This window comes from Fulmarus glacialis, unplaced genomic scaffold (genome assembly GCF_000690835.1).
Source record: "Fulmarus glacialis isolate BGI_N327 unplaced genomic scaffold, ASM69083v1 scaffold8579, whole genome shotgun sequence".
Classification (NCBI taxonomy): Eukaryota; Metazoa; Chordata; class Aves; order Procellariiformes; family Procellariidae; genus Fulmarus; species Fulmarus glacialis.
This window is the reverse complement of record NW_009235179.1, coordinates 1-19,826: the sequence shown is the minus strand read 5'-3', so window position 1 is coordinate 19,826 and position 19,826 is coordinate 1. Positions and strand designations below refer to the sequence as shown.

The 19,826-nt window shown below is 41.3% G+C and overlaps 1 protein-coding gene across 1 annotated transcript in view; it reads right to left on the bottom strand.

Moving 5' to 3' along the window:
• BCAS1 (breast carcinoma amplified sequence 1) overlaps window positions 1–13,995 on the bottom strand; it is a 49,479-nt gene extending 35,484 nt beyond the window's left edge. The window contains exons 1-3 of the mRNA XM_009585919.1: window positions 13,927–13,995; window positions 13,740–13,821; window positions 3,263–3,675 (exon numbers count right to left, since the gene is read on the bottom strand). Of these exons, the coding sequence (XP_009584214.1) occupies window positions 3,263–3,675; window positions 13,740–13,821; window positions 13,927–13,995 (564 nt within the window). The remainder of the gene's footprint in view (window positions 1–3,262; window positions 3,676–13,739; window positions 13,822–13,926) is intronic.
• Between the last annotated feature and the right edge of the window lie 5,831 nt (window positions 13,996–19,826).

Sequence of the window (19,826 nt, the reverse complement as noted above, 5' to 3'; positions counted from 1 at the left end):
GAGCACAAATGGGCCCTGTAATGACCCACTACTGCACAAGGAACCCTACTCCAGGATTCCCAAGCCAAGGCTGCCATTAGCTACCAGGATACAACTCAAATCTGGACTTCGATAGATGCTGTGATCCATCTTGCACTTTCGTGGGAAGAAGCACAGGCTCAGGCCATCAGCATTAAATCAGGGAGAGATCATGTCCTACAATATCACATTTTCAGACCCATAGTCAAAAACCACAAAAACCTCTGTAGCAGCTGACTGCAAAGCCCCGGAGGCAAATAATGAAAGAAAACTCTAAAAATAATAGGAGAAAGTCAGTATTAGAAGTCAACAGATACTATGTAAATGTTCAGTTCATTTCTCTGAGGAGCCAAATTTGGGGGTAATAAACACCTTAAATACTTATATATAGTTTCAGTTCAGTCATTAAAAAAAACATATCAAAAGAATGTATTCCTGCCAGCACTTTTGTTTGTATGAATCATGGCTCAGTGAAACATTTCAGGCATATAATTTATCTTTTCTTTGGCTTACATAGTAAATGCTTCATGAATTCATGAATTCTGTCCTTGTTTTAATTATGCTGTGTTCTGAATGTAGTTTTGTAGACCACAAAAATAAAGAGTGGTTCACCAAACACAGAATGTTTGTGCAGCTCTTAAGCTACAACTGTAGAGCCTCTCTCTTACTTACCAGCAACCCTGTTTGTTTTGTGTTGGCACTCAATCCAGGGAAACCGCTTTGCTTTTAGCTTTTACAGATACTACAAGTCATAATCCACCAAAAAAAAAACTGTTGGCAGCAATATCTGGATTTTTAGTATGATTATTTGGTAACAGTAGTTACTACAGTAACAGCAAATTAAATTAGACTTGGTCATTCTCCCATCCTACATGAGAACTAGCAACTTCAGAGGGAACAGAAGGCAACTGTGCTGCAAGGCAGAGCCAGAGCCTTTGTTTCAGAAATGGAGTTAAAGTAAGTTTGGCAACATATCAGAAGTGTTTAGCTGATGTATTTTTCCCAGACAAGGTCCTTAACTCCTCTCTGCCCCCAACATATCTCCTTTTCATATCCGAAGAATGAAAGACAAAAGTTATAGTCCAGAAATTCAAGGATAAGGTTCAAATTTCACTCTCCCTTGTGATACAGTTCTGCCACTCATTTACACTGAGCCACTTAAACCCCGATTTTGTGAGTCCTCAAAGATTTTCAGTGGTACAACTTTAAGCGCACGTGTAAAAGATGTACACTTTTGTTAGACAGGAGACCTGTCCTCAAGCAGGTCCCCAGGCACCAAAAAGCAGTTGTGCGGGCTAGGATCCTGCAAACACTCACACACATACCGAACATAACCTACAGCTGATGAGTGCCTGGGATTTCCAGATTATTCCCATCAGTAAGGTTCAGGATGTGGATAGGTATAAGCTGAAGATTGGAACAGAATTCAAAATTAATAAGAAAGCTAGGCATTATAGATATAAAAAAGCTTGATCTGGATGAACAGTGCTTCTAGCATCTGTTTGAACTGACAGAATAAGATTTAGATTGTCTTGTCCTGTCCCCTGATGATTGCTCGTTACAAACACTTGCTTACTTGAGCTTTCCCAATATGACTATTTGCTACCAGCAAATGTTTAACTCTGACTTCTGGTTAAAGCTACTTCAGATTGTTATTTCTTTACGGAGTGTTTCACACTGTACTACTTTAACAGCACAAACTGTGACCTTTCACACTCCGTGGTTCGCAGTCACAGCAAAATAGGAAATTATGAATTTTGCATTTGATAGTAAAAGTAACAATTCTTGCGAGCCACAGGCAAAACTTACTCTTTGTGTGTATTAGTCAAAAACATCTGCAGGATTTTACAGTGTTGAAAAGCTTCAGTCTTACAAGCTACAAACAGAAGTGCCAGTATGCATTGAATAGTTTATTCATTCTGAATTATTCACCGTGTTCTGTTTATGTAGTGAATAACTTGATATTCTGCTAGGTTGAGACCATGGATTCTTTAAATGTGCATATATAGCTGTCTGAAATACTAGTGATGGGTGCCACTTTTGAAGGGCAATGGTCAAAAATGCAACTGTTATTCTTACAGATGAATCTTCAGAAATATACTACAATTTATAAGTTTATACAAGAGATGGGATCTTTGAATTTGAGGAGGCATAAGACAGAGAAGACAAGGTAGAAGAATAGAAACTGAAGATACTTTTGGGGACAACCTGCAATGTCGTAAGTGCAAGCAGTGAGCATCTTGTGAACTATGTTCAACGCTATTCAAAGCATTAGCGATCACACAGCAGTCTGAACTAGGCCAATAAAAGCAGTTACTGTTAAAATGGCATTTACACATAGATTCTGAAAATGGGCCATGCAGCTAGTTTCTCCCTCCTGTTCTTGACATGGGACAGGATTTGAGCTAGATCACCAATTAGTGTATACTGGCACCTCTCCAGCAGAGCTAATAAGAGTTATGCCACTTATCCCCATCCAGGGGATGGACTTTTTCAGTAGTCAATTACCTGAAAATTAATCCTATAGTATATTTGCTGATATCAAACTTTGCAGGAAGCGCAGAATCTAAATTCATGTCTGTTTTCAGCTCCTTTCTTTGATTAGCATGCTCTCTCAGATAAGTTACTTAATTTTTTTATATCGCATTCTCATCCTGTAAAATCAATTCTAAGGGACCATGTTTCCTTGACTAAAAAAAAAATCACAATAGCTAAGAGTGCAAAAATTGCTAAATTGCTACTGCATAACATTCCTTACTCTGGTATGTAGGTATGCAACAAGCAGCTATTGCTCAAGAGTGACTATTTTAAGAATGGCACAAAACATGCTAAAGAACTTCTTTAAAACCATCCAGTGTCAAACTCCAAGCTCCTAAAGCTAAGAAACAATTTTACTTTCGGGTATTTTTGCTTTCATTTGTAGCTGGCTGCTGTTCATCCTGGCAATTGGAGCATGAACACAGCTATCTTGCCCAAACCTTTCATAGAAATACAAATGAATTTAAACTCTAGGTCAGATGCCAGCATTCCGTCGTGAGGCAGACAACAGAGCTATTATCACTCCACCATAGGTTCTTCTCCCATACCTCTATTCAGCCACCCCTATGGGGCGTTACCTGCAATGATTTTAAGAGCAACACCGATTCATTCACACAGCCATCATGACATCAAGTCGTCCTGCGCTATTAGTATTCCTAAGAGGTTTCATTAAGAGAGAAATGGATATTCCTACTCAAGCACTTGCCTTCCCCTGTGGGACACTGTCTGGTGTGCTCTGGAATCCAGCAGCCTCCTTCGCTGTAATGCGCCCGTCAGGAAGGTCTGAAGTCTGCCTTTCCCCCTGGGTACCAATTTGCGTTTTACTCCTTTCTTTTCCCTTCTCCAGTTTGAAGACCCTGTCAAAGAAGGTTACTTGTTTTGGCTTTGAGGTGGCTGCATCCTCTCCCTCAGGTGTCACTGAAGCCGAGAGATCGATGTCACTAAGCGATGCTGCCGGCGGGGCCCGAGTCAGGTTTTTATCTGCGCCTTCCTCCCGCGCAGCTGCCGCGGGAACCTCCAGGCTGTCACTCGGTGCTTTGTTCACTCCGGGCGCCTCCGAGCTGACATCAAGTTTCGCCGATCCAACTGATGAATCTGTAGCTGGATCTTCAGTACGCCCTGGTACAGACCATGAAAACGCGAAGACAGAGCGGGATTTAGCAGATGGCAGGGCTCTGCTGGCAGCGCTCCCAAGGCTCTGCCCGCCCGCGTCGGGAACGGGGCTCTGCTCCATTGTCTCCGGGGAAGAAACGGCCACATTATCCCGTGCAACACTTGCCTTTGCATCCACTACAAACAGAAGCATAAACCAGTAATTATCCAGCACAGCAAAGAAGTTATACTGGTTGTATAATTAATCACGGTGACCTCGCTCTTTAATAAACTAGTTCTGAAACATGGAGCCTCGGGGAGGACCACACAGAGTGCAGCTTGTTTGGAGACCCTGTTGTCTCCCTGTGCTGAATACGAGCTGCCGCTCATCAATCAGACCTGCCCATCTGATTTTCGTTCCTGTCATTCCTCATTAAAGTTGGTGCAAATTTTATGTTCTCCACAGCCCCCTCTCAGCTGCCAAAGTCAGATAACGGCCCAGGTTTTTGCCTACTTAGCCCAGTGGACATGCTGAGGATATTTTACTTTCCAATCAAAATTAAAGAAGTGATATGCAAAAAAAAAAATCAATAAACTTGAGGCAAAGTTATGTATTAATATATTACGCTTTCCTCTGTCAAACGGGAAAAAAGAATGGAAACTGCGAGGACTGATTTCGTTTCCCGGCTTGCCAAACTCCCCACAGGGCTTTGCAGTCACAACTTATTTCATTCATTTTTCCAGCACTGTTCCTTGCCTTGCTGCGTACTCTCCATGGTGCAGTTTCTACTTGCGCTTCTCCTCTATTGTCTGTAGGTTAGTTTAAGCCTGATTTGAATACTTATAAATCACATCTGAGCCAGGCTTTTTATCCTTGCATTTCTGACTTTTTACCCACAAACAATATGGCCCTTAATCACATTGCCCCCCCCAAATTCTCACAAATAATTCCCCCTTGTGTACACACATGGCAATCACACCTTAGATGTGAAAATCTTTCATCTTAAAAGTATGTTTTATGATTTTGTATTACAATGGCACTTTGATAATACAGCTGAGGTGAAAATCCCCAATACTGTACATGCAGACAGGAGAAGGCTCCTGCTTTACAGAAGATGAAAGAAACAAAAAAATCTTTCTTGTATCTGTTTTGTGGATGGGAGACTGAATCACAGATTATGTAGTGTGAAACCCCAGTAAACAAGAGGCAGCTTGTCGAGAGGTAAACCTTACAGCTCCCCCCCAGCCTAAGCTTTTCTTCCCTACTTTGACTGGAATATATATCTGATTTCCCTGTCAATCACCACCACAGATTTCAAGGATGAATTTAGATCTGCTTAATTATAACTATGAAAACCTGACAGTCTCAAACTGACTTGCTAAATTAGAATTTTTAAATTGTCAGTTTCAGTGTAAAATTGAAATTATTTCAAATGATAATTGTAATATTCTAGTCAATATTATGCCCTTCACATTTTACTTTAACAGAAATAAAACCCCAGATACTAACAAAACCTGACTAAAACGTCTGTCTTCCACAGTACAGATCTTCAGTGTTCAGTTTCATCTTTTAAATTCCTTTTCAAGATAAGGAAAGCAGAACATTTTTAGATCACAGCTTTCAAAACTACCCCTTAGCTTTTCACAGCAAAATTACCCCAACTTCCCACCCCCCCGCCAAGGATTTTGCATACCACCACGCAAGCATCAGCAGGCACTGTATAGCATGTGCCTGCATCCCTCTGATACGGTCCTCCTGCAGCAGTGCCCAGGGACCCTGGGCACGTCCCTGGGCAAATGCAGGAGGAGAAGAGAGCCCCAGCATCCAGCCGTGACGTCCCCTTCCTCGCGGCCTTAACTCGGTGACCGAGAGTCCCCACTGGACCCTTGTTTCACAGTTCAGGGTTGGTCCTGACTAGCAGGAGGGGGGAGCTTCCATAAACCCGAGAGAGGAGAAGTGCCAGAGCTTGCCGGCATGCCAGCGTGAATCTCAAGTGACTTTACTGTAATACTTGCCAGCAGCGGAGGCAACAGCTGACAAAGTAAGGGCTGTGGCGGCAGGATTCATGACTGCGGCCAACATTTTACCAGCTGCCAGGGAGCTGGCACCTAACTTCTCTACTTCTAACATTTTTAATCTGACATTTGCTTTCTTATTGTGTTTTGGGCATTTGCAAGCATGCGGAGGGGCCAGAACACCTCAGTACAACCTGTTCTGTCCAGGTAAATAGAATTTCACTTCTTTGTGTGCACTCTAATAGAGAAAATTTCTTTCCCTGGATTCTCTCTGTTACTATTCATGTAAGAAAATAACTCACGCTGGCAAGAATCTGTCGCCAGTAATATTCTTCTGCAATATTTCACAAGCACCCATTCCAACATACTGACATGCAAAGAAAAGGTACAAATAACTAGCTACTCAACCACCTATTCAGTCAGGGCCACTACGTATCAGTTATAGTTTCCTAAGCCTCCCGTAGTACTACATGAAACAGAACTGAAGCACTAACTTCTAATTATAGTTGGAAACTTGGGAAGGAAGCAAAAAGCAAATCCTTCCCCAGCTAAAGAAAGCAGAAACAATATCCATTGGAAAATAATTGTAATAGAAGCTGAACTTCTGCTTTATGTAACAGATAAAAAATGAAACACAGGAAAACTGTCTTTAGTATAAAAATAGGAATATAAGCTCATCATTAAGAAAACCAACCAAACAAAAAGTAGCTCATGAACCTATCAGACTCCTTTTATCTCTAATTATCATGGAAGGAATGAAAGACCTGGAAAATATCACCGGCATGAGCTCTGCGGCATGTCTCTTGTGTCAAAACAGTTCAAACTGCTTCAGGGAAAGTCTGCTCAGACACCAGGCAAAGCAGATCCCACCACCAGAGAGGAGACACTCTGTGGTGGGCTGAACAGAAGAGTTTGACTCATGCCATATTCACAGCAAACTGAAGGAGAAAGGCTTTGAAATTGCAGTATTTGGATGAAAAGTGCATGATATTTTTATTTTTAAAGAGGCACAGAAGTGCCATTCTTTCCAAGATTATTCCACAATCCAGAGGCAGAATTAGGAACAGAAGCAAAACCTCCCAACTTCTAGGCCAGGTCTGCAAGTAGATCAAAGCTGGTCACTCTGAATGAGATTAATAACTGCTCTGAAACTAAAATCAATATACAATTTACAGCACTGCTGTGAGATTGCATTTCATACTACTAGTACACAGGCATTTTCCTTTCAAGTATTTAACAAAGGAGTCACACTACAGAAGATTTGTCCTTCCTGTCCCTTCACTTCATCAGGATATGTTAAAAAGGCAATACTTCAGCTGCACAAAGCCCCTCTTCTGTAAGAACACACTCAAAATAAGGATTTTTCTTCTGAAATTTGCTAGATTAGACCAACATTTTTTCCTTGATTTATAAGAAAAACTGTGCAGAGAAGAGTAATGGTTAGTGCAATGTTATGTCAATACCATTCCCCTGCTCAGAAGTAATTGCTGACAGACTTTCTCCCCCTTCCTTTCGTATCCTTGACTTCCATTAAGCACTTCCATAGGTGAGGATGAAGAACAGCACTATGTTTGTTGACACAGAATGGGACCAAGTCTGCAGAATTAGCACTGAATTTTAAAAAGAAGTGCTTAGGTTTTAATAAACAGAGCCAGCAAATAAAATATTATAATGGACAAAGCCTTAAGGCGAGCACAGGCTTCAAGTTGACCATGTGAGCTGCAAAACTGCCCATACAGGTATGGAATTATTTCTGTTCGTTATGGGACCCCAGGGGCAGGCAGCAGAGCTCAGAAAACATCGGTGTAGAGTGCCTGCAGCGAAGCACCTATTTCACATGTGTTTGGGACCAAGATGCAGCACTCGACCAGAGGGAATGGCAGATGTGGGCAGGAATCCTGAGGATGTGACTGACATGAAAGGAAGTTCAGAGCCGCCAGTCCGACATAAATGAAAAGGCTGCCCAAGCTTTTATCAGCCGATTTGCCTTTGCTAGTCAGTGGGAATATAACCAGACTTCAGCCTGGTGCACATAACAGATGGCAGCCAAATTCCCTCAAATGGGACCAAAAGCAATTCTGTCCAGCACTTCCAGATTGCCTTCCCCCCTCCTCCACTAGAACCCGATTTTCTCTGAAGCTTAGTTTGCTCTTTTTACTCCTGGCAGCAGCCGAAGCCACGTACTAGGTAGGCATCTATTTTTGATGCTCAGTTTGAGCAAGTTAAATCCTTCAGATGCTTTCTTAAAACATGCTCCTTTTCCTTAGCCTTTGATTGCTAGTCTGGTTTCAGCAGCGATATGCACCCTCATGGCTAATACTTACACGTACGGAACATATAAAATAAGGTCCTGCGATGTCTTACATTGGCAGGTTCTCACCTCCTGCCATTTATCCTACTGACTCTTTCATAGTGCAAGTAGTTTTTAGCTGTTGAATGAGGAACAACTTGAATTGGCAAGGTCTTCAGCACAGACATCTCCTCCTGTAGGCGACTAGCATGTGAACATGCCATAAAATAAATGCGAGAAAATGTTTTCTGATGTTGTTGCTTTTGACAATAGAAAAAACCCCAGTTTTTTTCAAAACTTAACTGAGCAAGCCATTAGCTACAAACACGGTTTTAGTATCTGACTATTTTGAATGCAAGCCAGTTACAAACAGATATTTTGCTTAGCAATGTAATTATAGTACCACAGTATTTTCTTGTTCCCTGGAGTTCAGATAATCATGGAGACAATAGATTTTAATGGCCATGAAGGAACCATTGAGGGCTACAAGGCAACATTTGGCACTAAGGAGTCTATCAGTGTAGGCCAGCACAATGGATTATAATAGCCCTGAAGGAATTACTGCAGCAAATACGAGGTTTAAAATCTAAATACCTAGCAACAAAGAGTGAATTTTCTAATATACATTTCTGATATATTTTTATAGATATTGTGTAGGTTAATTTTTCCTTCCATTATTTGGAACTGAGTTGGTATCATAATGCTACAGTAGATGTAGAATTTGCAGATCTCCAAGTATACCTCATGTTTGTGTGGGAGACCCCCAAAAACTGTTGTGACAAGACTAAATGACTGAGTTTTCAGAAGCATTAGAGAATTCCAAAATAGGACATTCTCCCCCTTTCTTAAAAAAGAAAAAACATACCAATACTCTTGCAATCTTGCTCAACTATTCCACACAAATAAAGTTGACAGTACATTTATGCTTTAAGAATAACTTTGTTTCACTAAGTTAACTAACATTGTTATTTACCTAACAGTTTTACTGAAATTAATGGAAACAGGGGAAGAGAAGCTCACAGCAAGAGTAGTAATGATCATCCTTTAAAAAAAACAAAACCAAAACTAAAATGCATTGTTTCATACCTTACAGGCACACAGAGTTACTGCAATACACCCATTTCTGTTAGATACTGGCTAGTAGCAGAATTTGCTGAATCAGATTTATCCTCTGGAACAAGGAGTTGCATCTTAACCGAACTTTTCTTCCTTGTGTAATCTTTTTTACGAGCAAGTCATTGCTTTAATCTGCATGTAATTGCCACCCAAATAAAAACAAAATTTTTCCCATTTTGTCCTCCTGATACATTTCTGCTCTATGTAATGCAAATCTCAGAGATACACGGCTTTTAGTTCTGGCCGCCTTCCCTTTACCTGTTGTCCACCAAGTACTTATATTACTTGAAGTTCAAAAAGGCCAACGCAAAACATTAGGAAAAGTCACGATCAAATTTGCTATCCTTTTGCTTGCAAAGCAAAATGTCATGAAATAGCAGTGAGGGCACCACTACTATTTAAATGGCATTACAGGAGGAGAAGGTGGATGCTAGCACTCTGCGCAATGTCTGCAGCCCTGATAATCAATAGGAGCAGGAAAGGCAAGTCATGGAAAGAATCCTTAAGTCCACACATCTGTCGGCCTGTTTGAGCAGAAGCAGCAAATGCAGGGAACCAGTCACCAGTCTGCTCACCCAGATGTGAAGCAGATGGTGACGGGGCTCTTCCAAATAACATTACTTCCTCTGTTCATATTAGGTTAACTCTCTGGATTCTTTTTGCATTGTATTAGCAGATATAGATTTCATACACTCATTTATCAACTGTACCATTTAATGCACAGCACATGGTCAGATCACTGGCAATCACAGAAACGCAAACTAACAAGACAAAGACCACAAACATACATCTAACACTATTAATAAAATCCTCTTGCTTCACTTGCCTTTTTGCAGCTCTTTTGTCTTCTCCAGAAGTGCTCACTTTATGACTATAAAATTGATTACAGTACTATTTCTTGCATTATTTAATTTTAGAAATACTATCAACTACATTTTCTATAGGACTAACTTCTATCTCCAAACAGCACTTGCACTTTTATTTCACTTTTATTTTGATTACATTACACAAACCAGCAAGATTTCAGTGGTATCTAAATAGTTAATGATTTTCACTGCTTTTTAACATTAATAAAGTTAAAATACAAGTAATATCAACACAGGACAATCCAATTTTTCAACTTGCTACTTAAACTGATTTAGTAATTACATTAATTAGGTAATCCATTTTAAGTAAAACAATGCCAGAGGCTTCATTCTATATACTAAGAGTAAAATGTACACTTATTTTCTAGGTCTTCAGACAGTGTAAATCATCTGGCTTTTATTTTCTTCCCAGAACTCTGCTGGTTTACACCAGCAGAAACACACAGCTACAGGCTTTTATTTTCTAGTAGGCAACTGTTTAAACTGACTTATTATAACTAGATGGCATTAGGAAATTAGCCATGGAACAGAGATTCTAAACTGTAATCAGTACCATCTGCATATTGACATACCAGTCTTTGATTATTTTTGTCTAGGCTTAGATATTTCAACTGGATGTAACAGGCTGAGAGGGTTCTCTTAACAATGAATAATAAAATAATATTTTCTTTCCTTAGAGACATTGGAGAGAATTGTTGGTTTTTATTGTATTCTGAAAACAGAAAGAAATCCAATGCAAGGAAAACACTGGTAAAATTAATGTGGCTGAATCTGCAGAGATGTAAACTGAAGCAATGCTGCTCCAAACGAGTGCTGCCTGAGTGCTGCTCAAAAAGGCTCCAAAACCAACAAGAGGTGGAAGGAGAAATTAATGAGGTGCTGAAAGGTGAGGAGAGAGACACATAACTGTGGATGAGAGCAACTGCCCATGAATATGTGGAGACAACTTTTCAAAACTACTTGGAGCCAAATTTTTAATGCTCAGGCCATGTAGTTCACACCAGATTTTCAAGGTATCAACACTGGAAGCGGGGCTCAGCTGCTGACAGGCACCTTTCCATGGGGAGCCCAGGGTCCAGCCTGCCACTGGTGTCATTGCTCGAAAACCCGGCTGCTGTCCTGCTACGCACACCACCCAAAGAGGTCTGAAATGGGATGCACTTGCTGAGCAGTGATTTACCCACATCCCCACCAGCTATTCAACTTCTACACTGACACCCACTGTTTATACGTAATAGGGGCGTATCGATTTTATTTCACTAGTGTACAGAGAAAGAGAAACAAGTCATCATCCCCCGCTGCCATGCTCTTGTTGCCCTACCAGCAGTTGAGTAATATCTAATACATCCTCTAACAGTAACAGCAGAGAGGTGGTCAGGGTTACAACATCAGTCTTGCAATGCAGTTTGAATAGATTCTGGTAAATAGGACTGACCTCTTGGCAGTAATGCTGTCAGCCATGCTGCATTCCCAGCTGTCACTTATCTAGCTCTATAAATTACTGTGCTATACCCTAAATTCTCTAGAATTCAAACACAAGCAGTTGACACAGGTAAATTAAAATTTAAAAGATCTCACTGCAGATCTAATCTGCTCTCTTCAAGAAGGTCTACTATCTCTAAAATGAGAGCAAGGTAGGTTTCTATCTATCAAAGGTAGCACTAAGGCCCAGCTCAGGATCAGAAGTGGCATTTCACTGCAAAACCTCAGGTCCAGAGACAATTCTGTTATAACAACATCACTGCAGGTATAATGCCTACCACCTTACGGTACTTTTTCCAGCCAATCCCTTTTTCTAAATGACAAACAGGACAGGAAAAAAAATATCCCTACACATATTTTATTGTTGACAAATAATTGTTTGGCATCTTTGAAGTCAAAGCAATGCACCTACTCAAGAACACAGGACCAGAAATCAGAGAACAAGATGGAAATACTTAGATGAACAGAAAGGTGCTTACGCTTCTATTATATTATTCGTTGAAATTGCTACTGAAAGGATCAGAAATACGGTTTCACAAGAAAAATGCAGAGGTGGATTCCAAGACTTTACAATCTTGTGGATGAGAACATGTACCTAGGACCTGGATTTTATTTTTAATTTTATTTCTTTTTTTGTAACCAGCTTGCAAAGAATTTTGCAAAATTTTATTTTATTAATGTTAAACTGCTCAAAAACATACCCAGAAGGCTGATTACATCCAGAAAGTTTCAAAAGAATGTCTTTTATTGCAGCCACTAAAAGAAGTCTCCCCAAAACAGTTTCGTACTCCCTTCTTTTTCCCTTTGTCACCTTAATACAATATTACTCTGTGCTTTAAATAATTTACAGAAATACATTTCTTTTGGGCTTGCATGATTCCATCACCCTTTACTACACTCGATATCGTAACAACCTGGGGCACTTGGTAAGCACCCCTCATAGAGTCATGGAGCTAAAATGCCAGATCAGCAGGCTGAACTCCTGTTGTGCCAACCTCAGGTATCCCTTGAAACATCTTCCTCAAGCTTCTTACAAAACCTAAACCAAGTGAGACGCATTGAGCTCATTGGTAAGCAGGTCAGTGTTACCTGGAGCAATACAATAGCCATTTTTCTGGCCCACTGCTGTCTTACCTCCTCTATCCATCCCAAGATACTCCATTTCTGCAAAGCTTTGTACTGTTCTTGCCTGCTTATCTTTAGGCATCATTATTAGGCAATTTGGGGATAGATGCTTAAGTCTAGGGCACATTGTTGATTTCTTCTATAAACAGAAAATTCTAGTGGCTCTCCATATGACAGCCCAGTTTCTGTATAGTCCTGAAGTCGTGCCCACTGTGAGAGAGAATGGGTTTGGCAACGCAAAACAGCCTGAGCCACAGCACAAACATTTGCCTCACAAAGGTTACTCCTCCACAGTAGTTGGGGAATATTTTAAAGCTCAACAAATGTAGTTTCTAGCCTGCATAAGTTTATATTTTCAATGCATTCAGTCCCCTTGTTTGTGGGTTTGATGCATTTTGTTTGGGTTTTGTTTGTTTGTTTGTTTTCCTTTAGTAGTCTCCTACCTCCCTTCCAGACTATCAGTTTCCACACCAGTGGATATTTCAAAATGGCATCTGAGCACAAGGACATCACCTGGTAACTCCCTGCTAGCAGGGGGTTATTTAAAGACATTATTACAGACAACTTGCTCTCCCTTCCAACACATGAACTGGTCTCTCATTCCAGTCTGCAAAACCACATTTCGTTGTCCCCCCCACAAACACAAAACCTCACTAACAGGCCACTGATCCTTGCACTGGTGCCATTACTGCATTGAGCCCCTCTCAAGAGCCCCAATTTGTGCTCCTTGCAGCAATGATTCCTTGTCCAAGGCTTGTTAGAGGCACCATTTCCACCAGAGCCCAAGCAGAGGTAGTTTATCACAGGACACCCTGAGGTTTGTGCAGCAGCCTGAAAGGCACCAGTGCCAAACCACTCCTGCCCTATAATACTTCACACTAACCAAAATCTTCAGTCTATCAAACCACTTTTTGTGGACCAGATGGAGAGCCAAATTCTTAGAACAATTAAACAAACAGTTTCCAGAAGACTTTCCAGAAGACCAAAAATATTTGCCTATTTTACTCTTTGTTATCTTTAAACTTTCAAGCTTCTGAAAAACCACATGTACTGATTCACAAGTAAGAGCTGAAACATGGGCTCATCTTTTAATTTGAGACCATGCACCAATATTTATTGTTGCTCCAGTATAAACCTTTCTCTGCTTGTCTGGTGGCAAAAGAAGAGCAAATATGCCACCCCTTCCCAGTACATACCTTCACCATTCATTGCAGGAGAATGAGTCTGAACAAATGCAACAGATCCATTTTTAATATTGTCAGGAGATTCAGATAGAGCCTGAAATAGCAAATAATAGAGTTCTTAGGACTGGGTACATCGTGGGATTTGAAAATTGCAATATGCAATAGCCAGGGTAGATGAGAGTGGGCAGTTCTTGCTTACCTGATAGCTCTTTACTGTGCATGTATTGTCTTCTTCAGCTTCCTCTGGGACACTGATTGTATTCCCCATAGCTCCTGTAAGGTGGAGGAAAGAAAGAAACAAAACTCAAACCACCTTTCTTTCTCATTTATATGAATTTACTGCCTAATTCAAATTAAGAGACAGCCAATGGTGACAGACTTTAACAGACTGTTTAAATTAAATAAATTTAAATTAAAGCCCCACCTGCTTTTCCAAAGGTACCTGCCCTAGTCATCAGCCTGCACCAACCAGTCTTACTCAAACCCAATTATTATAGGGGCTCACAGCTGCTCACTAAAAAAGGTACAAACTAACAAACTTCTCTTGTTTGTTGAGGAAAAACTGGATGCAATCACACCTGCATCATTCATTAGGACTCAGTAGATAGTAACATGGAGTTAGCAGCAGAATAAAGTGAAAAAGACCGAAATATATGAATAAATTACAGCAGCTTGGCGGGGTTTTATATTCCTTTTTGGTTTTCATTTAAAAAAAAATAAGAGAGAAAAGAGGCAGCGTGTAAAGACATCATGCATGTAAACTCTGAAAATTGGGCCCTGTACGTCCTGCAGTTACGTATAACAAATTCTTTGGGGAGAATTCTCGCCTGTGGCTGTGGAAGTGCTTGGCCTGCTCTAGCCAGCTTCACCAGTCGACTGCGGCTCACAGAAGTAACTGAGCTGCGTTTCCTTGGCTAGTTCGAGCACTGCCAAGACCGTAGCTGCAGCAGGGCAGAGACAACACGAGCCAGCAGCATTCAGCTGTGGCCCTGGATGTGTTTTCCAAGCACCTTGTGTTGCCACAGGCGCAGCACTACTGATACTCAAGCTAAAATGGCTTTCTTATGTTCATACCTACTGGAGTCACAGCTCTGATTACTATCCAGGCATAATCTTAGCTAATTAATTATTATTAGTCCATTAGATAATTCAACACTTAGTGAAACTGTTCTGATTTCTGTACACTTTGTTTCAGGAGCAATGTATTTGATTCAATTTTAGCCTCTTTCCTATGTACAAGTACACATAAACCTGTTGAGGTCTTTTCTTTTCTTTTCTTTTCTTTTCTTTTCTTTTCTTTTCTTTTCTTTTCTTTTCTTTTCTTTTTTCTTTTCTTTTCTTTTCTTTTCTTTTCCCCTTAATTTAAAATACATTTATGTACCCTCTGAGCTCGCTGTGCTTTAGGACTGTAAATTCTTTGGGCCCAAACACACAGCCTGCAACACGGTTGAACGGTGAACCAGACTGAAGTTAAGAGGAAGGTTCCTATTGACTTTGGCTCAGGATATATATATGTATATATACTGTTAAAGCTACACAAATAAACAATAAAAGAGACAAACAGAGGAAGGCAGAGGGCTGGAGCCAGCTCCAGCCTCAGTGCTCATCCTGTTGGATGTCCTGCACAGCCACCATGGGTCCCAAGTGCTCTTCTCTTTTAGTATTGCTCATATTGCTGTATGAATCCGTGAAGCTGCAGACGTATGGATGACAGCAACTTCTTTTGTGTTTTAATTAAACAACCCTTGGCTATTGGAGAAAAGAAGGAAAAGAGTAGTTTTGCTAAATCATGTTCACTAGAATTTGAATGCGAGAACCGGGGGCAGCTCTCCTTTCAGCCCACAGCCCCAAGTGTCTTCTTCCAGTCGCTGTTTACAGAGCTCAGGCTGGTTGTGGTTTTTTGCTAACCCCAATCTACAAACCTTTGCTTTATGGGAATGGTCCAGATCTGGTTTCTATTTTATGCTGCATCCTAGCTGATGTGAAATCCAAGCTGGGCCTCTCTCCAGAGATGGTTATTGTTCTCTGCTAAGTGCCTAGTGCCGCGCTGGACGCGGAACGGCCCCCACTGATGCTGAAACATGAACTGCGGTCGTGCGCTGCTGAGAATCGCTGCATGAATAGTGGCTGTAGGACTGAGCCTTGATTTCAGAGTGCAGAGTTATTTTACAGGGACTTTATCTTCTCAGCTGATATTTCCACTATAAATCAGAACTTCTGATTTATGGTGGAAAACAGCCAACGTTTCCCCACGGAGGTACCATAGCCTCTTGTCCTTGCTATGTAATTCTGTTTCCTCGGAAGAGAAGAAAACAAGATTCAAATCCTACTGCTTAGTCTCGATGGTAAATTTAGTATCTGTTTGAATCTGGAGGATTTACTTTTGTTTTCCATTCACAAGGCCGCCTGGTTTATGCCAGGAGACAACTTAAGCAGAGGAAGGAATATTTGCAGGTTACGTGCTTCCTTTTTCACATGCGCTGTAAAATCAGTACGTATGGAAGAGAAGAAAACAAGATTCAAATCCTACTGCTTAGTCTCGATGGTAAATTTAGTATCTGTTTGAATCTGGAGGATTTACTTTTGTTTTCCATTCACAAGGCCGCCTGGTTTATGCCAGGAGACAACTTAAGCAGAGGAAGGAATATTTGCAGGTTACGTGCTTCCTTTTTCACATGCGCTGTAAAATCAGTACGTATCTGAGGGGAGCGAGAGAAGCAAATTCCCTTTTTTTTTTAATTTCAACAATGATTTGTGGCTTGATTCTCAATTACTCCAGTTTCCTGTTGATGCAGTTCTACTCATGTCAAGTAAGTTATCTTTAACTGATACAGAGCAGAGATCACAGGCTCTGATCTCTGGCATATTTTACTCTAGGAGAGATTACCCATTTTCTACAATCAAGTTTATAAATCTCACTGAAATGAAACACATACAGTGGTCATGTGGAATTTTTAAAGATTTTCACTCACCAGAACCCTCTCTCTCATAGAAAGCTGGACAAGACTTGGAGGCTATTTTTGCTAAAAATGGGACAAACTTACTACATAACCCTCTCGGGACTATGATCCCAAAACACCCAATGCAGTTCTCCACCATGCACATATACAATATGTCTTTGGACTTCTTCCCTCCTTGCAACAGTAATAGATTATTGTATTGCACTGCTTTTTGCATTGTATGAGCAGTATTACAGCTACACCTTTGGCATGCCCTGGGGCAAAGTGGCTACTGAAGAAAAGTGACAAGTCTGTGGCCATTCCTCTGGGTACAGAGCTCAGTCAGCAGCACAGCCTCACAGTCCTGGCCCAGATCCTTTAATAAAATTAGGAAGATATATGTGTATGTATGCTTCTTCCCTATTTTAAAGAAAAAATGAAAGGTCACTGCCACCTATAGACAAAACTGAGTATCAGCAGAAGTGATAATATACACATACAAAATGGTATCAAATTGGCAGAGTTTCAAGTTGCCAAGCAAATAACATCACAGCTATTCGCTTCTGCCATCACATCTAGAAATTGCTGCTGCAGAGACCACTGCATGTTATTGCGCCCGTATGTGGCTCTAGATTTACATAAACAAGCTCTGCTCCAGCTCCGTCATTAACATGAAATGGTTACATTTTTCCCAAAGTGTTCAGGACTCTAGTTTACACTAACAAATCCATTTTTCTCTCAATTGAAACAACTTCTCTTGAAGCTAAAGTTATTAAATGGGGAGCCAAGAAAGTTTTAGGAAAAATAAGGAGCTCCCACAAGGCTCTCATTTGGTGTCTTTTTTCAACAGTGCCTTTATGAAGACCACCATTTTGAACGTGGACTGCCAAAATCTAAGCACCAAGCCCCATTTTGGCACCCAGCTAAATTCCTCACACCAGCAAATGGACAATCAAAAGATGCTGAGGACTCCCAGTGTGCAGTGACCTGCCTGAGAACCGGAGCTCTCAGGATCTGGCCACGCGCTTGTTCCTAGTGGGCGGAATCAGACATTGTCAACCACTGAAGACTTCTGTCCAGCTGTGATCCCTACACTATCTCTTGGGATGCTGACTTGGTCTCTCCATTGGGTGTTTTTGCTATCTCGGTTATTAATCATGGTTATTTATTAGTGGTACAACCACCAGGCAGGACCTATTTGTGCCCTTTGTTCTACGTCTGAAAAGCACAAAGCTGGTCTCTGTGGGAAGCTGTGAGTACGGAGCAAACCTCCACCAGACCTGGGAGGTGTTGTTGGCAAGATGTCTATGTTACGAGGGAAGGTTTGACAACATTCACAGGGACAAGACAATTTTTGGGGGTTAAGAGGGGAAAAGAGACGATGCTGATGCAAGAACACTTTTTTCAAAATGAGAAGAAAACTCTTAGAAGTCGAGAGAAACTGTAGTAAGCTCATTCTCATCCTTAGGCTTCCTTTCTAGATACAGATTCTTCGATTAAGTTTCAAGGATATTATCCTTGTGGGGGGCTCATTCAGGGCAGCTGGAATGCAGCCCGACTGGTTTAAAAAGGAACATGTACTACCAGCCTCCAGGTCAGACACAGCTCTGAAACAGTTCCTTTCCCAAATTATGCTTCACTGCTTCTATTTTAATGCAGAAAATAATCCAAAAGAAAAATTGTATTTTTGAGATTTTTTTTTTTAATATTATGTGAACCGTAGTGTGCCCCAAGCATGAGCTCAAGGCTTGGTAAAATTCTCTTTTTCTCTCACTCTCAAAAATCATTGTTTTGGCCCTGGCAGAGCAGTGAAAGCTTTGAAAACTATGAGAGAAAATTACCACAAAATCCGTGATCTACTGTGTACTCTGGCTAAAGCCAGATAAGCCTGACCTTTCCAATGTATTGACCAACCTAGAATATTACAATTGCCTGTGTTACAGCGTCTGTTAATATAAAAAGTACACAATTAATTCCTCACTAAAACTTGCCATAAGTTGTACTTAAATGTCGGAAAAAAATAATCAACTTTACTTAGTTCTTTTTGCATCTCGTTTCATTACAGATACGTCTCTGCAAGTGTTGGGGAAAGACTTAAGCAAACTCGCCTATATTCCAGGGGCAGAGGAAGGACCTAGCACACATTGATTCTGCAGAAAGCAGCCTGCCTTGTGGCTGCAGGGCAAGGGCTGGATCCTCTTTAGTACATCCCTGTCCCTTATCCTGCCTCTTGGAAAAGAGGTAAACGTGGGGACATGTCAGTCGGTGTCCAGCTAGAAAGGCAGAAGCTCCTGCTCCGATTCATGTGGAGCCAAGGAAGGTCTCATAATAGGATAGGGGTTTAGAAAGTCTCCTTACCTTCCTTCAGTGCAGCTCTCAATTGCTTTCCTGCAGAAAAAGATAACTCAGACACGTGTGTGGTATGATGAAACCAGGGGACAAATGCATCTGAGCATTGTCAGTGGCTAAGGAGGAGAAATGGGCACACAATAGACCGTAGTGAAGGGACGGGAGAAGGAAGGATTGAGATGACTCACCTAGAGCAAACAAGAAACACCCAAGAACAATTTGAATAGCAACCTGGTAGCTGGCCGTGCATCCAGGACATGCAGAATTACAGTCCTTGAGGCTCTAGGGGCAGTTTTAAATACAATTCTTTCAGCCACTCTGCATTGTAGCCAAATGTGAAAAGCAAAATAGTTCAAACATTCACAGCCTGGGCTTTCAGGGAGGGAACAGTTCAACAATGCCACGAAGGTGAACAATCCCAGCCTGGCTGGTAGAATGCTCTGTCAGAAAGCTGATCTTTTTATTCTTGTGTCCTTTTGCAGAAAAAGCCAGTGCACCAAAAGGGAAAATTTATACCGGGCACTTTAAATCCCAAACAAAAAAAGCCAAGCACTTGCAGGAGCTCCCAAGATCATTCAGCACGAGAGCACATGCAGGACTAAACTCAAGCGTGGGACAGAAGTGGCAGCAGAGAAAGAGCAAAAGCAAAACCCAAGAAAAGCCAAACCAACAGCAGCAGCATCAGTTACCTGGGGGAGGGCGGCCGGGGCACCCAGAGCCCCTGGGAGCTGGAGCTGGAGCTGGTCAGGGTGAGGTGCTGCTTGCCCAGCCCCGGCGGCTCTGCCCCTGTCCCTGTCCCTGTCCCTGCCCC